This window comes from Eurytemora carolleeae, unplaced genomic scaffold, assembly GCF_000591075.1.
Source record: "Eurytemora carolleeae unplaced genomic scaffold, Eaff_2.0 scaffold774, whole genome shotgun sequence".
NCBI lineage: Eukaryota > Metazoa > Arthropoda > Copepoda > Calanoida > Temoridae > Eurytemora > Eurytemora carolleeae.
In genome coordinates this window covers 68,032-91,908 of record NW_019396761.1, presented here as the reverse complement: position 1 = coordinate 91,908, position 23,877 = coordinate 68,032, and the positions used below count along the sequence as shown (strand labels likewise).

Here is a 23,877-nt window from a genome sequence, read left to right as displayed (position 1 = left end):
TACAGGGTGTCCCATATCATATTAGATCGTCAATGGGTCTAAATTACGATTTTCGGGACTAATCAGAAAATTTAAGAAGATTGAATCATTTTGTAAAATCTGATAAGAGTTATATAAACATTTTCTTGCAAAAAGGGCTTGGTTTTTCCAGTATTATGTGCTTAAATTGGCACTAAAGCTTAGAGATAATCTAATATGATATGGGACGCTCTGTACACCGTACACCTCATTGACCTCATTAAGCTAGAGCCAGTGGAATATAAGTTTAGAAAACTACGCGGTATTCTCGTTCTTTCCGCGCTAGTGATTCACGAACTCAGAAAAAGGATCGGTCAAATTTACATTTGTATTGTCAGTGAAATAAGGACAGTTGAAGTTTATCTGATGGGTTAACAATTGAATGTTAAACTACGTTCTAAAATCTGTTAAATACATTAACTGTTTTTGTAGAAACAAAATGTTATCTGTTTCAAAAAATGTTTTGGAAAAAAATATAAATCTTCCTCTCAGAGAATGCAAAGCAATGCTTTCTAATTCTTTCAACAATCATTCTAAGGTTTTTTTCCTTGTTTACATTGTGCTTTGGGCAACTACCTAGGGAACAATTTTTGGAACCCGCCCCCCCCCCTTACTATCAACTTTGTACATGAATATAATTGGTCATGTGGCCGCAGCGCTCGGCCATAGCCTGTCATAGCCGCGGCGCTTGGCANGGGAGAAGTCTCCCTTTTCCCCATTGCAACTAAGCAAATTTAGTCTTCACAAATTAAGGTGTAAGGATGTGTAAGAGTGAGGGGGAAAAGGGAGGGGGCGCACATATGCTAAAAAGATACAGATGATAAGGAACATCTTGTGTTCCCAGTATAAAGAGACTGTTCTCTGCCCTGAAGATATTCAAATCAGACCTAAGGAGTTGCCTGAAGGCAGATATTCCAAACGCCCTCCTTCTACTAAAAGCTAATATGAATTAGACCTGTTTTTTTTCATCCAATAAAGTAAAAAAAATCATTATCATTTTGTGCAAACTAGTAGAAAAATAGTGTAAAAAAATGTTTAAATGTTTAATATTTTTTTTAGGTATGAAAAGATATTTGAACTAAAATAAAATTTTTCTTGATCAATGACCTGAATCCGGATCCGGATCCGAATCCGGATCCGAATCCGGATCCGAATCCGGATCCATTTTTTTGAAAAGCGGATCCAGGATCCGGATCCACATCAAAATTAAATGGATCCTAAGCACTGGTTTAAAACATATATTATCATATGGGTATCATTCTAGAGATCTGTGGGAGGTTATTAGATTAAAAGTAAGTATAGTCGTTTGAACGTTAAGCCAAACGATTATTAGTTCAAACGAACGTTAGTCAAATCTATAATTAGACTAATTGATATGACAACCATTTACCTAGGCGAGGAAAACTTTGGAAAATAAGATTATACTTTTGTTAAAAATAATTATGTCATGGAATATATGTGTTGTGGCAGTTTTTCTGGTAACCTGTGGTTGTGGTGAACACATAACAGTAACGATTGTAGCTAATTATTTACATTTCGGTAATTTCCTGAAGAATGATTTTTGGCCCTTCTAATTTGACATCTTCAAAGTCGTACATACAGCTTTAACCCTCGGTCTATGTCCTAACCGCGGCGTGTGGTCCCCTAGCTTAGCTAAGCCTGTCCAAGCCGGAGTGCTCGGCCTAGAAATTGGCTTACTTAATCTTATCCTAAAATATTAAGATAATAAAAATGTCCTGTACTAAATAATCATATCCATCTTGTAGTGGCTCTTCATTCGATATTGAATGAAGAAAGAGCTAAAATCGTAACGGATTTTTTTTGTAAACAACACTCATGCCTTTAAACCTCTAACATAAAAATAATAAAGTAGTAATTCTCTATTTGTTAATAAATAGCATGGACTGAATAAGAATTAGTCTATTAATCCATTTTCTCTTCTTTTAATCATTTCAATACAAGTTAATTTTCTTCTAGGCGCCTCCAGTTCGTAGTAAACAACGTGGGGTGAAAATTCTACCAGAGGATTCAGTTCCAACCTTTCAGTTTGCCTCCGATAAACCAGAGAAAAGTAAGGTATGCCAACCCCCTCCCATCTCTACAGGCCCCGGCTTATTATATGTTCCGAGGGGGGGGGGGTATTGAATTATTACATACAAATATTTTTTTTTCATGGTAACATTGTTAATTTACGATTAAACAATGCTCAGGATCCATTTCATTTCGATTTGGTGCAGTCATGAAAAAAATGGACCCGTGGATGATGTGGTGCCAATGTTACTCCCGTCGTTTACCCGCACTTGGTCTTAAATTACGATTTCAGCTAGTTTTCCCATTAAAAGTCCACCCACTCAACGTAGAATCTCAAAACCAAGTTAAGAACATTTTTTGTGGTTCTTCAAGTAAATGTTAAGGCAAATCGGTAAGAGGTTCCTGAGTTATGATCGGCCAAACAAACAAACAGAGATTACAGCTTTTTATATAGAGATATCGATAAATGTTGAAAGTTTGTTTTGTTTAGCGTGTTTATATGTTTGGGAACGCAAGCTCTGGACAACTGGGTCAACCTAAATTCTTAAACCCAGAGAGAAATCTACCAATAGTTGAGAGGATGCATAAACCCTACAGGTAGGTCTCCTCCATAGTTTAGGGAGGGGACATGGGGTATTTGTTCCTGAAAAATTATCCCCCCCACCCTCTTAGGAAAGTTTTTCCCCCAGAAGCTAGTATGCAGGTTGCCCGCAGCGATTTTTTTGAATTAAACTTAGTTTCGGGAGTTAAGTTCAGCTCGACCTCTAGAGGCTCATTAAATTCAGTCCTAAATCTAATTGAATTTTTTTAATATATTTTTTTAAAATTGAGAATTTGAAGATTTATTTAAAAATACTTAATCTAACTTAATCTTAATCCCTACGATCCATTCTTCTTCTTTTCCTCTCTATTCTTCAATACATTTCCTCTATCTACTACTATTCATTTTCCTCCTTTTCCCTTTGTTCTAAATTGTTTTTGTTTTATTTGGTTTTATTTAAATTGAACATAGATGTATCGCTGCAGAAAGGCCTCTCATTCAAAACAACCAACAATAGTTAGAGAGGCACTGGCTAAATTAAAATGTAAAAACTGTGAAATTTAAATTGTTTTTAATTAAATATTTAGTCAAATATATATCTATCTATCTATTTAATTTCATGAATAATCTAAACTTGATTAATTAAAGAATTCCGTTTGCTGAGTACGAGGATGTTCGAACTCTTTCCTGCGGTTACGGGTTCACTGTTTTCTCTACCCACGGATCCAAAGATAGAGTCTTCGGTTGCGGGTTTAATTCCGACGGACAGATTGGATACCATGAGAGGATTAAAGGAAGACCGTTAGGTAATGACAAATGTATATTCACTGAGTTCGGAACTAGCGGTAATAGCACTAATCTGCAACCTCTAAACTAAACTCTATTGAAATTGTAACCGATAATGTGCTTATTTTTTAAGTCACAACTGGCTCGTCAGGGGTGTATATTTTTACCCCCCCCCCTTTCGAAAGTTTTTTTCGCCATAATTTACTTATATTTTTTTAGGATTTTATTGACTGGGAAAAATTCATGAATTTTTGGATTATAAATATTAAAAAGAATGAAAATCCTGCCTGTTTGATGTCCCATTCTTCATTTATTCCCCCCCCCCCCCCCCCCCCCCCCACCGCTTCTTTTGCCAGTCCCGGGAGGGGGGGGGGGTATTATGACAAATATACACCCGGCCACTGTGTCTTGTATTTCTGTTACCTATCATTGAACAAAAGCTGATCTTCATATTTGACAATCTTTTAACTCAAACCGCTGGTTTCAACTCTCTAAGCACAAAACATAATGATTGACTGAAGGAATTTACATCTCAAAAACTCTGTCAATTAAGAAAATGTCAAGTTTACAAATTCATCCAGATTTGTCAGTTGATTTCAGTAAAAAAGCATTTTCAACGGATGAATAATTATTTTTAATATTCGCAATATTTTAGAACTTGTGATTGCTCCAACAAAAATAGATATTTCTCTTCCGTCGGATCAGCATATACAGGTTACTGGCGGCTCACTTACTGCTCAAAGTTATTTTTTTATTTTAGTTTTGGGAAACTTTTTCACTCAATGACTTTGACACTTTATTAAAGGGTGGGGGGGGGATTGATAATTATGTAAAAATACATAAAGGAGTATTTATTATTGTTTGGAAAGCAATAACTTGGATGTGGGGGAGGGGGGATGTTAATTTTTATAAGAAAATATATACCAAGCACGACAGTTGGTGAATAGTTTTGAATGTCTTCATCCATAAACTGTATTTTATTTTTCTATAATATGACCTGCTATATAATATTTTTTATTATTCTATTTGGTATTAATTAACTTAACAAATTATGAAAGAAGACATTTTAAACTATTCACCAACTCTCATGTTCCGTAGGACACCATGTAATTATTTTTTACAGAAAATTAACCAACATAAATTGAGTAACTGCTATATCTCATCCGTCAATTGTACTGCTTCCCCTCCCTCCTCTTTATGACAATCATTTTCCCCCCAGAAGAGAGGTAATTTGTTGAGAGTTTTGAGCGAAATTTTTTTTTAGAGGAAAATATTCTTCTTCATTTTTCCCCGTAAATCTTCAAATATCATCCCTCCTAACTCGACCGTCTATTTGAACACTTTAATTAAATTTAAAAATTTATATTTTTCATAAAATTGATTTCCCAGCTGTATAGGTGGGTCGAGCCATTGTTAACAATGAGGATTACGCCAGGAACAGAATAGTCAATAATATCATATTAGACAAAAAGATTGTAGACGTTGTCGCAGGTAAGCTAAATTCATAGACTGCTCATACACTCTACCTGGATAGGCTGAGCAGGCCTATAGTGTCAAGGCACGCCATGCTACGGTTCCATGTAATGTTTTTTGACTGACATCTCACGGCCACTTGTTGCATTCAGGGGTTAAGTTTTACAACTGTTAAAGAAACACTCCAATTTTTAACATAAAACATAACGTTTATGAATATTGTCTATTTTTAAAGATTTTGCATTTCCTATTCAAAGGATCCTTAAATATCCCTGAATACAGATGTCTCCTGATTGGTCGTGTACAGTACTTGTACACAATAGAACATGCTGTGGAAAATATCGCATATTATAGGTGTAAATCGATCTCTGTAACTCTCTTATCTCTGGCTAAATCACTTAGCTTAGAGAAAAATAAATAAATCTTAAGTTTTACGTTTAAATAACAATAATTATTAAAAAATAAACAGAAATTTTCAAATATTTTTGGAAAAAAAGTATTAAAAAATCGTCCACAGCGTATTTCAAAAATTGTGAGGCTCAAGGGCGTAAACAGAAATAAATCAGAGAATTGAACTGTAAATTCAGAACATTTGGCTTCTTGGCAGCAGGCATAAATAAAAGATTATTTAAAGGTACACATACAGTCCAATTATCTTGTACTACTTTATCTTAACTTCAAACAAACTTTAAATACTCGGATGTGGAAAATCCACGAAAAGGACCAATCCGCTCCTTTCTATTTGACAACAATTTGTCAAATTGTTGAAATATGCCTAAACCAAGTTCTTAACATATTGTTGTTTCTCAGTAAAAGATAAGTTTTCGAATGAGTTTATGAACGACTCGAGGGAGGGGATGCAGGGATACAATGAGCCCCGCAAAGTGGTCTCCAAGCCTTCGTATTCGCAGTATTTTTTATGACCTGGCGCTACCCCTAAAAGTTAGAATAGATACCATAGAATTCCTATTATTTTTTAATCAAATGATTATGCAGTGTTTTCTGAAATATCCAAAAAACATTGCATAACTTTTAATATTTTTTCGCAGAAGTTTTTTTCAGTACTTCTATAATACATATTCTAAAGGTTAGGAGTAGCGTCAGGTCATTTAAAATATTTTTTTGCGAATCCAGAGGCTTGGAGACCATTTTGCGGGGCTCATGGTATCCCTGCACCCCCTCTCTAGATGACCAAAATATTTTCATTTGGAAGAACTTTTTCCCTAGAACTTGGGACACCATTTAATTTCCAATAAAATAATGTTTTGTATTTTTTTTTATCTAGGACAGGACCACAGCCTACTAATAGATGAGGATGGGGGTGTGTGGGGAGCAGGCTGGGGGGCAGACGGTCAAACGGGTCTACAGCATTATAATAATACTCAACACTTTACTAAACTAGAAGGAGATATAAAGGTATATATTTGTTATAGGCAAGCTTAGATAGGAAGATACAGGGTGTAGCAAGACAACTTGAAAGTTGTCTTAGATCTTTGAATTTACTGAATTGACATTTAGTTGTCAGCTTACCATGTTTGATTCTTAAAACAGTAACCGCAAAGTTCTCAAATTCTTTGCATTTCCAAAATGTGGTCTGACTTTAAAGTGCTTTCATTATTACCCGAAATTCTCCATATCTCGGGTAATATTGAAAGCACAAAAATCGCAGACCACATTTTGGAAATGCGAGGGATTATTAACTCTAGAATTTTACTTCTAAAAGTAGGTGCAGCCAATTATGTAATAATCTAAGACGACCTTAAAGTCTTCTTGATTCTGTCATGTTTCGTGGGACACCCTGTTAATAGATTTATAAATTTTTATAGATTTAACCAAATAGGGCAGGTGTTACCTTCAAATTAGCCATTTTTAGCCTACATTTAACAATTTACTGTTAAGCATAGTATAGTAATGTTGTCTTTCAATTTTTTAAAGCGATTTTTACATGAAATAATCGTTAATGGGGTGGTACAGTTGACGTTGACTCAAAAGAGTTAATGAATTTTTAGAATGAGAAAATGAGGAAAATTTCTTGCAGAGCTGATTGTGTTTTGGCGCTTAATGACAAGGTGAATAGTGACACACCATTAAATAATTAATATTTTTTAATAAGTAAGGATTTATTTTCGATTGAATTTGATAATATTAACCGATTCTTAATTCTTCACGGGTCTTATGCCAATGTCATATAGAATACTTAACAAACAAGCTTTGTTTATTTACAGTATTATTAAAACAAAAAATAATCCGACCCTTACAAAAATTTTAAGACAAGCATTAGAATACCCAGCAGATGCTTACACAAAGTCATGGATGAAAATAGAAGCTCAAGTTGGTTTAATTGCAAACTATGCTAAAAAAACTCACTTGCAAGCTGCGCTTACACAAAAAGCAGTGGCATTTGTATTGAGTGTTAAAAGGCAACACTCTACTTTAAACACAACCCCCCAGCCTTGGCACTGGTTTAAAATGCAAGATCATGTAAATGATTCAAAGGCAAATAAAATGTTATGCCAAATCAGGGGAGGAAATGCTCAATTAGGCAATAGATACAAAAATAGATATGGTTTTAAATATGAATTTTGCCCACACTGCGAAACATTTGGCGTTCATATTAAACTAGTTGAATCTCATGTTATTTTTGAATGTCCAATGGTAGCCTCACTCCGACGCGAGTTAAAGTTATCTAATTACATGGCTGCACACAAGGCCAAGGGACCAATAGCAAATGTTAAAATACTAAGAAGTTACCTTGGCGGAGATGGTTCAAAGGGGAAATCCCTAATGGAAAGAGGTAGAAAGTTGAAGAAAATTATTGAAACATGGCTAACAGCGGTACATGAACCAGCTCTTTTCTAATAATAAAAAAAAAAAAAAAATAAAAAACGTAGGAAGCCAAGTTTATACTTATTTAACATTTTATTACCCTAGTTTATTCNAGATTATCTTGTAATTAATATATCTAGTCCTAATACACCAGGTATATATATAGCTGTCTACCTTGTAATTATCATATCTAGTCCTAATACACCAGGTATATATATATATAGCTGTCTAAAGGCTAAAAGGTTTACCATTGGCTTTTCAATAAACATTTATTTCAGTTTTAACGCTAAAAATATGGAGGAAGCCTAAAAACGTTTTAGTTAAATCATTTCTATAACCTTTTAAGTTTGACCAACTAGTTAGATTCACATTATTTATGATTTACGAAACACTTTGATTTTTCTCGAACAGACGTGGGTGCTGTTCAAAATGATATTTAAAGCATTTTTAGGCCTCCTTACATATCTGGCATACACACTGAATTTTAATTGCCATCAGGACATGATTCTTTGACTGTAGGTTGATTGTTAATAATAATAATAATAATCTTGTAATTAATATATCTAGTCCTAATGAACCAGGTATATATATAGGAGATTATCTTGTAATAAATATATATAGTCCTAATAAACCAGGTATATATGTATATAATAATAATAATCTTGTAATTAATATATCTAGTCCTAATGAACCATTTATATTTATAGCAGATTATCTTGTAATTAATATATATAGTCCTAATAAACCAGGTATATAGCTTGGATCTATCATATCCGCCTTGTTACAGGGGGCATAAAAATGCGGAGATTGACTACATTTACAAATCTTACGTGCATTTGATGTTATAAAGCAAACAGTTTTGAAAAGATACTTATTTAGTGAAATGTGACTGTGTACACTGCACAATGCTCTAATTCATATATTTTGAACTAATTAATTCTGAAGTTCTCATATTCCACAATTTTATAGCTTCCACTGTATAGGTAGAACTCCATAATAAGCAATTAAAAATAAAATCGAAAATATTTGTCTAGGGTTGCGTAGTATGCAGAAGAAGGAGGAATTAAGTAAACTTATTAAGGAAGTGCTAAGGTTAGATCCTCTCATATACTTTATAAACTAACCTGAGGCCGAATTTAATGTATTTAAACCTCATGCTGAACCGCAAATTATCGGTTCAAATTGCGCGCGGGCTCAAATTCAAAGCACTGAATTACAATTTTAAGTTTTAACAAAGTATTATCATCAAATAAATTTTTTAAGTTTTAAAGAAGAAAAAATGCATGTTTCTTTATCTCATTTTTTTTCGTTAGAAATTCCAGTTTATTTTTTCTTGCATTAAAATTCCAATATGTTGGGAATTTTTTTATTCAATGAATTGAATAATCTTAAAAGTCTAATTTGATTTTTTTCATCAAAGCTTGAAAAATCCTTCTGAGAAATATCTCCCTGTTGAGATATTGGTTAAGAATGTAATCTAATAGTTTTAAATATTCTCTCTGGTGAAAGAAAACGTTAATGTAGGTTTAGAAGAAAAGACTTTAAGCAAAATCTGTATTTAGAGCCCGAGACTCCAGATCTCCTAGAACTCCGTTGTTGGTCAAAATATCTCCGGATTTATCTAGGTTTCAATAATTTTATTCCTCATTAACGTAATTTGAAGTGAGCTACAATTGTTAAAATGTTAAGTCCGATTTACAACGGTACCCTTCAAAGCTTTGTCTGGTTAAGAATGAATGAGCTATCTATGTTTCTCTTTCTGAAATCTAATTATTTTTCATTTAGATTTCTCGATGAAAGTAACTTACGCATTTCTCCTTTTATTGCTCCTTTACTCTATCTTTCTTGACTTTATTATAACTTTCTTGACTTAATTATATCTTTCTTGACTTAATTATATCTTTCTTGAACTAACTATATCTTTCTTGACCTAACTATATCTTTCCTGACTTGATTATATCTTTCTTGACCTAACTATATCTTTCTTGACTTAAGTATATCTTTCTTGACCTAACTATATCTTTCTTGACTAAAGTATATCTTTCTTGACTTAACTATATCTTTCTTGACCTTACCTTATAGGCTTATCTTCAAATCTACAATTTTTTTTCTTCTAATAAAAAATGGCAGAAGAAATGGTGTTGTCTTGTGTTTATTTTTCTATCAATCAATAAACTGCGTAGTGTACTAAATTCTAAATGACATCATGTTTCCACCGATACCAAACTTTATGAGGTATGTCTAATACTTTAAGAGTTATAGAGCAACAGCGTAAAGATGGCTGGACTGGTTTTCAGCGTCCACGGACAAAGCTGGATCTCCAGGCATCGCGACGCTGAAAAATAACACTGTCGAACTAGTTTTTCGTTTACTGTAAGAGCCTGTGAATAACGGTGTACACCTCTTGTTGTTATTAACATATTGTCACGAGTTTTAACTCGAGAAATTCATACCAAGAACATATTTAAATATCTTTGTTTGTATTCTATAATTTATTGATGAATTGAAGAGAGGATAGAGAAGATATTGCGACAGTTGTTCTGAATACTGATACGAGGTAAATAGCATGAGCTGCACTCTACTCAAGTACCGGCAAGTCTGGTGTACCCATTGTATAGTGGACCCATCACGTTTTATCAAATTTATCATGGTTTGATAGTGACTAACATGGTTTATTTTTGGGGTAGATGGTTTGATAGTGACTAACATGGTTTATGTTTAGGGTAGATGGTTTGATAGTGACCAACATGGTTTGTGTATAGGGTAGATGGTTTGATAGTGACTAAAATGGTTTATGTTTAGGGTAGATGGTTTTATAGTGACCAACATGGTTTGTGTATAGGGTAGATGGTTTGATAGTGACTAACATGGTTTATGTTTAGGGTAGATTATTTGATAGTGACTAACATGGTTTATGTTAAGGGTAGATGATTTGATAGTGAATAACATGGTTTATATTTAGGGTAGATGATTTGATAGTGAATAACATGGCTTATGTTAAGGGTAGTTTGGTTTGATAGTGACTAACATGGCTTATGTTTAGGGTAGATGGTTTGATAGTGACTAATATGGCTTATGTTTAGGGTAAATGGTTTGATAGTGACTAACATGGTATATGTTTAGGGTAGATGGTTTGATAGTGACTAACATGGTTTATGTTTAGGGTAGATGGTTTGATAGTGACTAACATGGTTTATGTTTAGGGTAGATGGTTTGATAGTGACTAACACTACAATTACCCGCCCTGAACTTAAGAGTGAATATAGAAATGAAACGGGTGGATTAAGCGGTGCACCTCTCAGGAAAAAATTTAATTTACAAGAAACTTAAGGATTAACCATTTATCAAGAAGCTTATATCAAGCGAAATTCTAGATTTAAATCAAACCTAAATAATTCGTAAACTTTGCATCAATTGTTAAACATTTTTATAATTTTTTATAAGCGTCTAAATCCTAAAATGTTTTGATGAAACAATTTTATTTTTTAACAGAGAACTGTCGACAGAAACTATTCATGATATATATAAACTTACTGGTGGTCATATTCCAATCATTGGTGAGCAAACTTTTTAGGTTGTACATCCGTTGTACATCCGTTGTACATCTGTTGTACATCCGTTGTACATGTGTTGTACATCCGTTGTACATCCGTTGTATATCCGTTGTACATCCGTTGTACATCCGTTGTACATCCGTTGTACATCCGTTGTACATCCGTTGTACATCCGTTGGACATCCGTTATACATCCGTTTTACATCCGTTTTACATCCGTTGTACATCCGTTGTACTTAGTGTAATAAAGGGACTGTAACTTTGATTAACCCTACAATTAAAGGAGATCGATTAAATACGGTCCAGCCCGATTCACAGAGAAATCCTTGAAACATTTATCTGAGAAACAATGTGGAAGATAACGCCATTTTCTTGCTTGAAAAGTGTTTAATTCTGATATTTCATAAAAAAATTCCTGTATCAGAAATGCGCTATTTTACTTAACTTATGTAAATTTACAGCAATCAAAAATAATTACTTTGACATGCCACTCTAAAGAGGGTCAATTCAAATAACTAAAAAGATGCTTCAAAATAAGGACACTGACTAAATGTATATTGGCTGGGTCATTGTTAAAAAAATTCTTATTTGTCAACCCTCTTCTTTCTTTTAGGAATCTTAAATGGATTGTAAACGTAGTTCTAAGGGACCTTCCATTGAGGGGCATGACAACGGAACCCTTAAAGGGATTGTAAACTTAGTTCTAAGGGACCTTCCATTCAGGGGCATGACAACGGAACCCTTAAAGGGATTGTAAACGTAGTTCTAAGGGACCTTCCATTGAGGGGCATGACAAGGGTACCCTTAAAGGGACTGAAAACGTAGTTCTAAGGGACCTTCCATTGAGGGACATGACAACGGTACTCTTAAATGGACTGAAAACGTAGTTTAAGGGACCCTCCATTGAGGGGCATGACAACGTTACCCTTAAAGGGACTGAAAACGTAGTTTAAGAGACACTTCATTTAGGGACATGACAACGGTACCCTTAAAAGCTTCGTCTGATTAGAATGAATTAGATTTTAATGTTTTTGTTTCTTTAAAAATTAATTATTGTCATTTGGGATTCCTATACAAAGCGATATACGCATTTCTTGCTACGGAAGCAATGTTGAAATTACCAGAATTATATACTTCTATTTTTAATTTGTTCATTAAAATAATTCTTAGAAATATCTACTCATTCATCTGTCTGGGGAAACTATAAACCCTCGTAATATTAGATTTAGTAAAAATTTGTCAAATTCTTATTCAAGTTTGAGAAAATACATACGAAATATTTGTTTTGATTTTTCTCCGCTTTGATCTGGTTCCTGGGATCCGTACCAGATCCAGGTTCAGGAATGCAACAAATCGTGGATCCGAATCCTTTAAAAGGGAGTGACTTGCTAGACCTGGTAGTTGAGCTGAAAGTGCAGTACTTTCTGTAGAGAAAAACTTTAGGGTTCATTTGATACCAATGAAACATTTACTCGGTTTAAAATGTTTAAATAAGAGCGTAATGCCAATTGTAATATGTCACCAGTTGTTTCAGTGAGCAGAAGAAGCATTTTTTAACAATTCAATCTTCTAAAGATTATTGATCTGGTAGACTTTAACCAAGCTATATTTATGTATAAATATACACATAAACTTCTTCCTGCATCTTTTAAAAATATTTTTAAAAAGCTTGGAACCTTTGAAAGGTCTCTTAACTATCAACTTGACATTCTCAAAATGTGCTCATTACAGTATTTACCATCAATCTCTCTTCTTAAGATGTGGAATAACCTGCCTCTTGACTTAAAAAGAAGCAACTCTCTAAGTATATTTAAAAATAGACTACTAAATTCTCTTTTTTGAAAATTATAGGACAATGTGTTATAAACCGAATTAATTGCTATTCATTTAAAACTAATTAGATATGTTTTAATATGCTTTGATATTTGTTGTGTACATGTCAGAAAATTACTTTAAACTCTAGTTATTCGAAATAATGTATAAACTATTTTGCATATGATAAATTTTCACCCTGATCTCTAATCGTTCTCCTTAAATCTATTTAATAGAAATATTTTGTTATTATTACTAAAATTAGGTGGAAAAAATAATCAAAACAGCTAAGAGCTATTTTACACCTAGTTGCGTTATACTTGTACTGTTAATATAATCATCAATTTTGTGATTGTAAACTCTATCTGTATACAGATACATTTATTTTAGCAATAAACGTTATCTTATCTTATCTTATCTTATAACACTAGAATACCTGAGGTTTATAACACTGGTATACCTGAGGTTGAATTGAATTGAATTGAATTGTAATTGTAAACTCTATCTGTATACAGATACATTTATTTTAGCAATACACTTTATCTTATCTTATTTAATAACATGGACAAAGCAAGTAACAAATAAAACGTTGCTGCTGACTGAAACAACTGGTTAAATATTACAAACTTTTAAATATTAAAAATTAAACACCGTAAAAATGTCTGATTGGTATCAAATAAGTTCTATAAGGAGAAAATTGTTAAAAACGACTCACACCGAAGAACGCAGCATACAAATTCGGAAAGATGCAACATTCAACTTGGATCGTAAACAAATCTTTCAGATAATACAAACAGTAGTCATCGATTATTTTTCGACGCATTCGTATAAAGTTAATATTTCATAATATTTTTGATCTTTTTTTTTTAATAATTTTCGCTGGCGTTAGATTTTCGAACACTCCTTGGAAAATATGAAAATGTCGTCTTCATTATCAAAAATCCTCGAAACAGGAATAAATGTTTTCAACAGTAACTCTCAGATCATGAAAAATACAAAATATTATGAAATATCAACTATTTACGAATGCGTCGAAAATTAATCGATGACTATTGTTTGTAATATCTGAATGATTTGTTTGGAATTAAATTGATTTGTTTACGATCCGAGTTGAATGTTGCATCTTTCTGAATTTGTATGGACACTCGTTCTTCGGTATTAGTCGTTTTTAACAATTTTCTCCTTATAGACGCAACAAATAGAAGTAAGATTAGTAGCGATCAAAAGCGCTTTTTATCGCATTAAGCCTATACCCCCTTTCATTTTTCGCAAACACTACCTTTAAGACTGGTTTGAATTAGGAGTAGGTGGTGTGAGTAGTGGTGAGGATGCGTACAAGAAGATCTGTGCTGGAGCCTCACTTGTCCAGCTTTATTCAGCTCTTATATTCCAGGTACAGCATATATAATACATAGAGGAGCAATCAGGTTTATTCAGCTCTTATATTCCAGGTACAGCATAGATAATACATAGAGGAGCAATCAGGTTTATTCAGCTCTTATATTCCAGGTACAGCATAGATAATACATAGAGGAGCAATCAGGTTTTCAATACTAGATTCCGGATACTCGGATTCATAAACCTGGGTTCGGATACCTGGTTTCAGTATAACGAAGTTTCAGTAACCTGTTTTCAGTTACCAGGTTTTTGAATAGCAGGTTTCAATTACCTGATTTTAGATACCTGGTTTCAGTACCATGTTTCAGATACCAGGTTTCAGATACTAAGTTTTTTGGATTGCAGGTTTCAATTACCTGGTTTTAGATACCTGGTTTCAGTACCAGGTTTCAGATACCAGGTTTCAGATACCAGGTTTTAGTACCAGGTTTCAGATACCAGGTTTCAGATACCAGGTTTCAGATACCAGGTTTCAGTTACCTGGTTTTAGATACCTGGTTTCAGTACCAGGTTTCAGATACCAGGTTTCAGATACCAGGTTTCAGTACCAGGTTTCAGATACCAGAGATGAGATTTTAAAAGCTTAAACCCGACTTAAACCTGGTCTTTGCGTCTGCTTTCACCCAAGTAAAGCTCAAGTCAAGACCCGGGTTTTGGATGGCCTTGAGTATAGTAAGAACCAACCCTCTTGGGTTTTACTCTCTTTAAGGCTCGAGTCTTCAGCAGCTGATGATTGTAAATTTCGTAAAATCTTTTATATTTGTACATTTAAAATCTCGGGAATTATTTGTGGTGTCAAATTTTATTAATCATATAAAATAAACATACTAAGAAAATAATGTATCTACATAAAGTTTGAATTGTCGAAATTTACATCTCCTTGTCACAGCTGATCTGACGGCATTCTGTCTGCTACAGAGAGAAAGCTTGCAAAACAGTCTCTCATTGGTCGAAGCAGAACCAATCCTGACTTGGGTTCTATCTAAGCCCGAGTTTGGGTTTTAGTCGGGTTTAAGCTTTTAAAATCTCATCTCAGGGTTTGAGATACCTGGTTTCAGTACCAGGTTTCAGATACCAGGTTTTGGATACCTGGTTGCAAACGCAAGGTTTAAGATACTTGTTTTAGATACCATGATTTGAAAACCCAATTCCAAATGAAAGGTTTAGGATACCTGAATTCAAATATCTTGTTTCGAATACCCCGGCTTCACTTTTTTATTTGTCAACTATTTTTATCCTTGTGCCTTAATTTAAGAGTGCGGACAACGTTTCTGTCTTTAAAAAAAATATATCTTAAAGTGCTAGTTTTTCACAATTATTTTATTCAATTGAATTTAGTTTTTTTATTCTGTAAATCAAAATGTTTCTTAGGCTTAAGTAAGGCTTTAACCAAATTGGCGTGTTTAAGTGAAAATTTCACAAAGCCCAGTGGGGAATTTCAAAATGTACAGTTTTCCTAGGGCTAGTTTTCTCCAATGCCAAATGGGAAGTTGCCTTTGGGAAATTACCTAATACTGTTTCAGGGTCCTCCTGTGGTTACAAGGATACGGAGAGAACTAAATGAGATCTTGGAGAAGGAAGGGTTTGATAATATCTCACAGGAAATATTCCATTCGAAAACTTTACAATATTTAGTAGAATTTAAGATAAAGAATCATATTTGAAATCCCTGTTTGGATGCATAATCTGAAACATGTTTGAATGTTTATATTTCGTGTGTTCGAAATTATTAAATATTTTAAAATTTAAATGGAATATTTAACAGGCTGTTGGTTCCGCTCATAGGAAGTAATCTCTCGTCCTCCCAGCTTTATATTTATACTAAATATCTTTCTTTTATAGTTGACATTTTTCAGAAAATCTGTTATGATTTAATATGTTTTATGTTTGGTCAGTTCTTGGGTTCCTCCACTTAGTTTCTTTTGTCAGGTGATTTAACATTTAATTTTTAAGACAAATCTTTTGATTTGGTTTATCCCTTCAGACAGTACTAATCCGGTTATTTTGTGATGCTAATTCCTTCTGGTTGAATCTGAAGATAAGTGGGAGATTAGGATTGCAGATGATACATAGTGGATTTCGAGATCAGCCTTTTTAGATCAGCGCTATCTCATTCAAAAGTTCTTACCTCAGAATATCAACCAGAGCTGTGAACTCTTGAACCCTTGATATCGAGATCAAACATTGATTCGTAATCAAGTAAAGGGTGTCGTTTGTGATAAACGAACAGCCAATCAGAAGCCAGGGAATTTGTGTTCAACCGGTGAGAGAACAGAGAAATTGCGGATACCCAAAATCAAAAGATCAACAGATTCATACGTGCCCATTTTGGATATCAAGATCAAGCGATCGGGATTGTTGGTATTCAACACAAAAGATCGGGATTATGGGTATCTAACACAAAAGATCGGGATTATGGGTATTCAACACAAAAGATCGGGATTATGGGTATTCAGCACAAAAGATCGGGATTATGGGTATTCAACGCAAAAGATCGGGATTATGGGTATTCAGCACAAAAGATTAAGATCGGGATTATGGGTATTCAACACAAAAGATCGGGATTATGGGTATTCAACACAAAAGATCGGGATTATGGGTATCCAACACAAAATATCGGGATTATGGGTATCCAACACAAAAGATCGGGATTATGGGTATTCAACACAAAATATCGGGATTATGGGTATTCAACACAAAAGATCGGGATTATGGGTATTCAACACAAAATATCCTAGCTCAGAAGTCAAAAATTGTGTTTTATTAAATCTGTTGATAACGTTCTCTATCATAGTTACCCCAATCCCCAGAGGGAAAAACTCTTTGTCATAAACTTTTGACCGGACAATTTGAGGTCAGACTGTTCATTTCTTCATGCGACTGTTCCCCGGATGTATAGTCGCTGAAGCTAAGCGCTATCCTCTACAAAAGTTTGTTGGATTAATTTCTTCAAATCGTTGCTTATTATATTTTGAAATGTCTTGGGTTCCATATATCATTAAACCTGAATCCTTAACTAATCAACAAATTTACTCTGTGGATATCTATTACAGTCGATATTGGATATCCCAGACAAACGTTATTGACTTAAGGAATTACTCTCATTTAAGGAAAATGTTGATTTCTGCATGTTATAAATGCGAAATAAATCTATGAACACTGAACAGCATGAAATAATGGGGAACTTATTCTAAAGACTCTGTAAATTTTTTTTCTGATCACAAACATGAATTTTTATTTTCCATGTTGAAAATATAATTGTTTAGAGGAGATAAGTTTGAAGAGGAGAAGTATGGTGTGAAGTTTGCATCAGAATGTGAGGTATACTTGGAAATATTTTAGAACCTGAAAAACGTGTACATTGTACAGTCGTATGTTAGTCCGAGTACGGAGGTATGATACGTCTACAATATACAATATACAATATACAATATACAATATACAATATACAATATACAATATACAATATACAATATACAATATACAATATACAATATACTTCAGAATGTGAGGTATACTTGGAAATATTTTAGAACCTGAAAAACGTGTACATTGTACAGTCGTATGTTAGTCCGAGTACGGAGGTATGATACGTATACAATATACAATATACAATATACAATATACAATATACAATATACAATAAACAATATACAATATACAATATACAATATACAATATACAATATACAACATACAATATACAATATACATGCTGGAGTATGGATGTAAGATATGTCTAACGCTGTGTATAAGCATAAGGTATAAGGCTAGTGTACTTTGAAAGGGAGTGTTCGCTAAAAATGAAAGGGGGTATAGGCTTAAGACGATAAAAAAGCGCTTTTGATCGCTACTAATTGTTATGATCTGAGAGTTACTTAAAAAAACATTTATTCCTGTTTCGAGGATTTTTGGTAATGAAGACGACATTTTGATATTTTCCAAGAATGTTCGAAAACAAGTTGTAAGCTAATATTATTTTAAAAAATAAAATCAAAACATATTATTAAAAATCCACTATATACAAATATGGCGAAAGATAATCGATGACTATAGGTTGTAATATCTGAATGATTTGTTTGAAATTAAATAGATTTTTTACGGTCTAAGTCGTATGTTGCATCTTTCTGAATTTGTATGGACACTACGTTCTTCGGTATTTGTCGTTTTTAACAATTTTCTCCTTATAGACGCAACAGCTAGAAGTAAGATTAGTAGAGATCAAAAGCGCGTTTTTATCGCATTAAGCCTATACCCCCTTTCATTTTTCGCGAACACTCCCTTTAAGAGTGTCTTCTTTGTAAACTTTTTACAACTTGTAAACTGAGTCCACTCGTAATTAGGCATCTGACAGGTGGCAAAATAATACAGTTCAAAGTTGAATATCTTGCAGTCTTGTTCACACAGATAAATTAAAGGGACTGTAAGCGTAATTTCAAATGACCCTTCATGCATTTTTGCAATGCCTGATTTACAACGGTACCCTTAAAACCTAAATCTTTTAAAAATATAGAAGATAATATAATTTTTCTGACTCATAGTGTTCAGTTTTGATAATTTCTCCATTGTTTCCTATAAGGAAGAAATGCGCAAGTCACTTTTGCAGAGTCAGGCGGAAAAGATTTGATCTTGAAGGGTTTGTGATGGCATACCCCCCCCCCCATAAGTCCAGGAGCTATTGGACACCTCTCTAGCTTCATAAATTTCAAAATTGCTTTTTTGAATTGTTATTTATTTTTTAGGTTTGCAAAGTGTTCACAGAAGAGTTTTCCGCTAAATTAGAAGAATCCTCTAAGAAGCACGAGGTAAGATTTCCGCTAAATTAGAAGAATCCTCTAAGAAGCATAAAAGGTAAGATTTCCGCTAAATTGGAAGAATCATCTAAGAAACACATGGTAAGATTTCCGCTAAATTAAAAGAATCCTCTAAGAAACACGTGGTAAGATTTCCGCTAAATTAGAAGAATCCTCTAAGAAGCGCGAGGTAAGATTTCCGCTAGATTAGAAGAATCCTCTCAGGAGCACGAGGTAAGATTTCCTCTAAGAAGAGTCTTCTAAGAAGCACGATGTAAGATTTCCGCTAAATAAGAAAAATCTTCTAAGAATCCTCGAGGTAAGATTTCCGCTATGAAGAATCTTTTAAGAAGCACGAGGTAAGATTTCCGCTGAAAAAAATAATCATTTAAGAAGTACATTTTATCACGCAGTTAAAAAAATATAAAATAAAAATAATTTCTTAAGGTTGTTGAGACAGGATACAGTCATACCAAAGAGAAGAAGAAAACTAAGGAAAATGAAAATAACTTTTTTTTTAATCTCTCAAAACTTTTCCTGAGCTATTAATGTATCATTTCAAGTGCTTAGGGTCCATTTAATTTTGATGCGGATCCGGATCCGGTTCTGTATCCGCACTGGGAAAAAATGGATCCGGATCCAGGAAGCCAATATCTTGCGGATCCAATGGATCCGGATCCGGATCATTTCATATCAAGCTTTTTTGAAATTTGAAATAATAAAATCAAGATTTTTTTTTGGTTTATTTAGTATGTAAAATCGGAACTAAGACTGATCGAAACCTTGGAGGGAATCTGTGACAGGGTTCTACAATATAATATTCACAAGGTAGACTAAATAAACTAATAAATTGATTTCCATTATTTGACTGATTTTTATTATTTTGCTATATTTCAGGAGAGAAGTGATTCTACTAGATTTGCCAAAGGACAGAGTGAAACTTTCAGGTAAAAACCGTTACTCCTAAGCCCACTAAGCCCGCTTGCCCACTGAACGGACAGAGTGAAACTTTTAGGTAAAACCGTTACTTCTAAGCCTGCTTGCCCACTGAAAGGACAGAGTGAAACTTAAAAACCGTTACTTCTAAGCCTGCTTGCCCACTGAAAGGACAGAGTGAAACTTTCAGATAAAACCGTCACTTCTAAGCCCGTTTGTCCACTGAACGGACAAAATGAAACTTTCAGGTAAAACCATTGCTTCTAAGCCTGCTTGCCCACTGAAAGGACAGAGTGAAACTTTCAGGTAAAACCATTACTTCTAAGCCCGCTTGCCCACTGAAAGGACTGAGTGAAACTTTCAAGTAAAACCCTTAGTTCTAAGCCCGCTTGCCCACTAAAGGACAGAGTGAAACTTTCAGGTAAAAAAGCGTTACTACTAAGCCCGTTTGCTCACTAAAATAATTCTGGTGAAATCCGACTATTTCAAATTGGAACAGTTAGCATTATAAAAGGTTGCAAATAAGTTTTATGTTCTTGTTCTGACTATCACTATTTTTTATTTTTCTAAAGTTAAAATGCTAAAATGTTAAAACCATTTTATAAGAAAGTAAAAATTGGATCTAATTTGAAAGTAATGCATTCAATGCATGGGGTGTGATTGTTTTCTAAGTTAAGTTTGTTTGTTAGTTAACCAATTTCTAATGCATTTAGAATTCCCATTATTACACGGTTCAGGAGAACAAATTCCAATATTGTTAGCATCTTAGCGTTAAAGAATGCTCATTCTTACAATTTTCATTTTTTAACGCTCAGACCGTGTAAGAATGGAAATTACTACACGGTCTGAGCGTTAAAGAATGAAAATTCTACACCCCCAGTCTTACACGCTCCTTATATTGATCTTTTTAACATAGATCAATATTGATATTAACTTAATTTTGTACGAACAACATGCACACTCACCTTTTCTTATATATTTCTACATTCAAACTTACCTTTTTAAACTTTATAACAACATGCTCACTTACCTTTTTATATTAAAACATACAAACTTTCCTTTTCATGCTCACTTACCTTTTCATTTTCAGAAGTATTGATATAATTAATCCAGAAATTTCCATTCCAATCTTGACAGAAGAGTGGAAGGGGACCTCCCCCCCCCCTCCCCCTGTGTTTAATTAATATATCTCATTAAGAATGATTCAGACGACGTTCAAGTTTTGTGACCTTTCCTAAAAAATTATGGACAATGCTTCAAGCCTTATATTAGGCATTTTCATCAAACTGTCCGAGTCTCAAAGCATACTGCCTGACTGCCTACTTTATTCAAACATTTTTTTAGTTTTTCTTTATTGCAAACCAAGTTTTGTAAGATTTTGCAAATCTCTGCTATCTGCATATTTGTAAAAGAAAGTTCAGAACTTTTCCAAAATGGAAAGGTTATCATGTTTTCCACAATTTCATTCAACTGCTTTTTCACTTTATAACTGGTGGCTGAACAAAAAGAGCTTTTCCAAAATTCCACATTCAGTTGTAATATTGGGCAATATAGACAGAATTAAGAGGTGATGGGGGTCGATTTCTCCCCCACCCTAAAGCTAAAACTGGTTTTGAAGTACCTCAGCATTCATCATATCTCGCATAGCTCTAGTTGAAGTGGTACCACAATCAAAAACATTGAATGTTAGTTTATGGAAACAAGTCATTAAAAATATTAACAAACTTTATGTGTGGTCTTAGCACTCCATAGCAATGAAAACTAACCAATAAATCTTGATTCATGAATAAAAGACAAAGATCTTCATCAGTTCATATTTTGAACTGGGTTTTTGCTAGATAACCTGATTTTCTCTACTCTTTTTGGAAGATCTAGGATCTAATATCCAGCAAATGATTTCTTCTGTAATTGATTTCACTCTTTTGATCAGTAGATTGAGACAACCTCCTACAATTCTCATAACTCAACTTCTCTCCATCTTAAAAAACTCAAGGCACATTGAACATGCTAAATCTAAATATAGCATCAACTTAAAAAAAAAGCATTATAAATTATAATACTAAGAAGCTAACTAAGAAAACAATCACACCACATGCATTATTTACAAATAAAGAACCAATTTTTACTTATGAAAGGGTTTTTAACATTTTACCATTGTAACATTAGAAAAATGAAAAAGAAAAAGTCAGGACAAGAGTATAAGTTAAATATAAAAACTTATTTGCAACCCTTCATGATGTCAGTGATGCCTACGCCGGAGTTAAAGAATGCATCAAGATTATTTCATGGAGTTTCAGAATTTCCACTATTACATTTTTTCCTCGTAAGATTATCGAAATATATAATATATTATATATGCAATATAATATAGGAATATATAATATATGCAATATAATATAGGAATATATGTAATATAATATATATTTAATGTTTAGAACCCTTGAAGGATTGGTAAGTAAAGGAGTGAAGGTGGATATAGGAATCCCTCACGAACTTTGGGATAAACCAAGCGCAGAGATTACGCAGGTCAGATTTTTTAGTATTTGATATTTGATATCCTAGAGATATCCTAGAGATATCCTAGAGATATACTTGAGATATCCTTGAGATATCCTAGAGATATCCTTGATATCGTTTTCATTGTGTTTATAAATACATGTAGAGGCAGGTTTCAGATGTTCCCAATATAAGTTAATCAATTTGTAAAAACAAACATTTTTAACACGAGATGAAACTAATCAACATTTTTTTCAGTTGAAAACTCAGTGTGAGAGTTTGTTGGAGAACCATGAGGAAGACATTGAAGATTGGTATTTTAATAATCAGGTAATATTATTTTAATAATCAGGTAATATTATTTTAATAATCAGGTAAAATTATTTTTAATTTTATTATTATTGTTGTCGTTGTTGTATGGTTTATATTGCTTACATTATAGTTGTATTTATTATTATCATTTTATCAGCATTATTATTATTGTTGTCGTTGTTGTATGGTTTATATTGCTTACATTATAGTTGTATTTATTATTATCATTTTATCAGCATTATTATTATTGTTGTCGTTGTTGTATGGTTTATATTGCTTACGTTATAGTTGTATTTATTATAATCATTTTGTTATTAGCATTATTATTGTTGTTGTAGCTAAATTGTTATTGTGATCTTGTGTTCCTGTATTCTTGGTGTATTTGTTTGTGTAATGTACAGAGGCCACCTTGTATATACTGTATGTACTGTAAAGAGGCCACCATTCCTTAGCTTCTCTCCTCTTGATTAAAAAAGGGGAAATATAAATGTAGAATTGGTTTATATTTTTGTTCTTGTTCTGGTTCATATTTTTCTACTTTGTCCTAGTTACTATTTTCTTTTAGTAATAGTTAATAATAATTTTTCTACTTGTTCTATTTTAGATTAATATTTTTGTTCTTGGTCCAGTTCTTGATCTTGTTAATATTATGTTTTCTTTTTCATATTCATGTTCTAGCTCTTATTTTTTCATGTTCTTGTTTTGTTCTTGTTCTTGTTCTTGTTCTTGTTCTTGTCTTGTTCTTGTTCTTGTTCTTGTTCTTGATCTTGGTAATATTATTTTTCTTTCTTTTTCATATTCATCTTCTTTTTCATGTTCATGTTCATATTCATGTTCATGTTCATGTTCATGTTCATATTCATGTTCATGTTCATGTTCATGTTCATGTTCATGTTCATGTT

At 33.2% G+C, this 23,877-nt stretch overlaps 3 protein-coding genes and 1 long non-coding RNA gene across 5 annotated transcripts; all 4 read left to right on the top strand.

Moving 5' to 3' along the window:
- Positions 1-430: 430 nt before the first annotated feature.
- On the top strand, positions 431-4,165 carry LOC111708327 (RCC1-like G exchanging factor-like protein). The gene is made up of 5 exons (XM_023481661.1): positions 431-556; positions 1,996-2,094; positions 2,540-2,646; positions 3,239-3,396; positions 4,032-4,165. The coding sequence occupies exons 1-5, from the start codon at positions 458-460 to the stop codon at positions 4,160-4,162; spliced, it is 594 nt and encodes a 197-aa protein (XP_023337429.1). The 5' UTR covers positions 431-457; the 3' UTR covers positions 4,163-4,165.
- Positions 4,166-4,745: 580 nt separating this feature from the next.
- Positions 4,746-7,777, top strand: LOC111708334 (uncharacterized). The gene is made up of 3 exons (XR_002766642.1): positions 4,746-4,867; positions 6,135-6,265; positions 6,859-7,777. It is a non-coding gene; the product is annotated as an uncharacterized LOC111708334 (long non-coding RNA).
- An 81-nt stretch (positions 7,778-7,858) lies between these two features.
- LOC111708333 (dihydroorotate dehydrogenase (quinone), mitochondrial-like) lies at positions 7,859-16,299 on the top strand. Its single transcript, XM_023481667.1, has 9 exons — positions 7,859-7,883; positions 8,710-8,767; positions 9,238-9,300; positions 10,185-10,232; positions 10,879-10,977; positions 11,168-11,232; positions 14,343-14,434; positions 15,963-16,040; positions 16,205-16,299. The coding sequence occupies exons 2-9, from the start codon at positions 8,721-8,723 to the stop codon at positions 16,229-16,231; spliced, it is 519 nt and encodes a 172-aa protein (XP_023337435.1). The 5' UTR covers positions 7,859-7,883; positions 8,710-8,720; the 3' UTR covers positions 16,232-16,299.
- Positions 16,240-23,025, top strand: LOC111708332 (protein canopy 4-like). Of its 2 annotated transcripts, XM_023481664.1 has the most exons (8): positions 16,246-16,368; positions 17,706-17,760; positions 19,181-19,243; positions 19,679-19,726; positions 19,982-20,059; positions 20,129-20,178; positions 22,603-22,693; positions 22,922-23,025. In XM_023481664.1, the coding sequence occupies exons 1-8, from the start codon at positions 16,316-16,318 to the stop codon at positions 23,006-23,008; spliced, it is 525 nt and encodes a 174-aa protein (XP_023337432.1). In that variant the 5' UTR covers positions 16,246-16,315; the 3' UTR covers positions 23,009-23,025. The 2 variants fall into 2 exon arrangements, with proteins under 2 accessions (XP_023337433.1, XP_023337432.1); XM_023481665.1 differs by lacking the exon at positions 19,679-19,726 and having other exon boundaries at positions 16,240-16,368.
- The last annotated feature ends 852 nt before the right edge of the window (positions 23,026-23,877 follow it).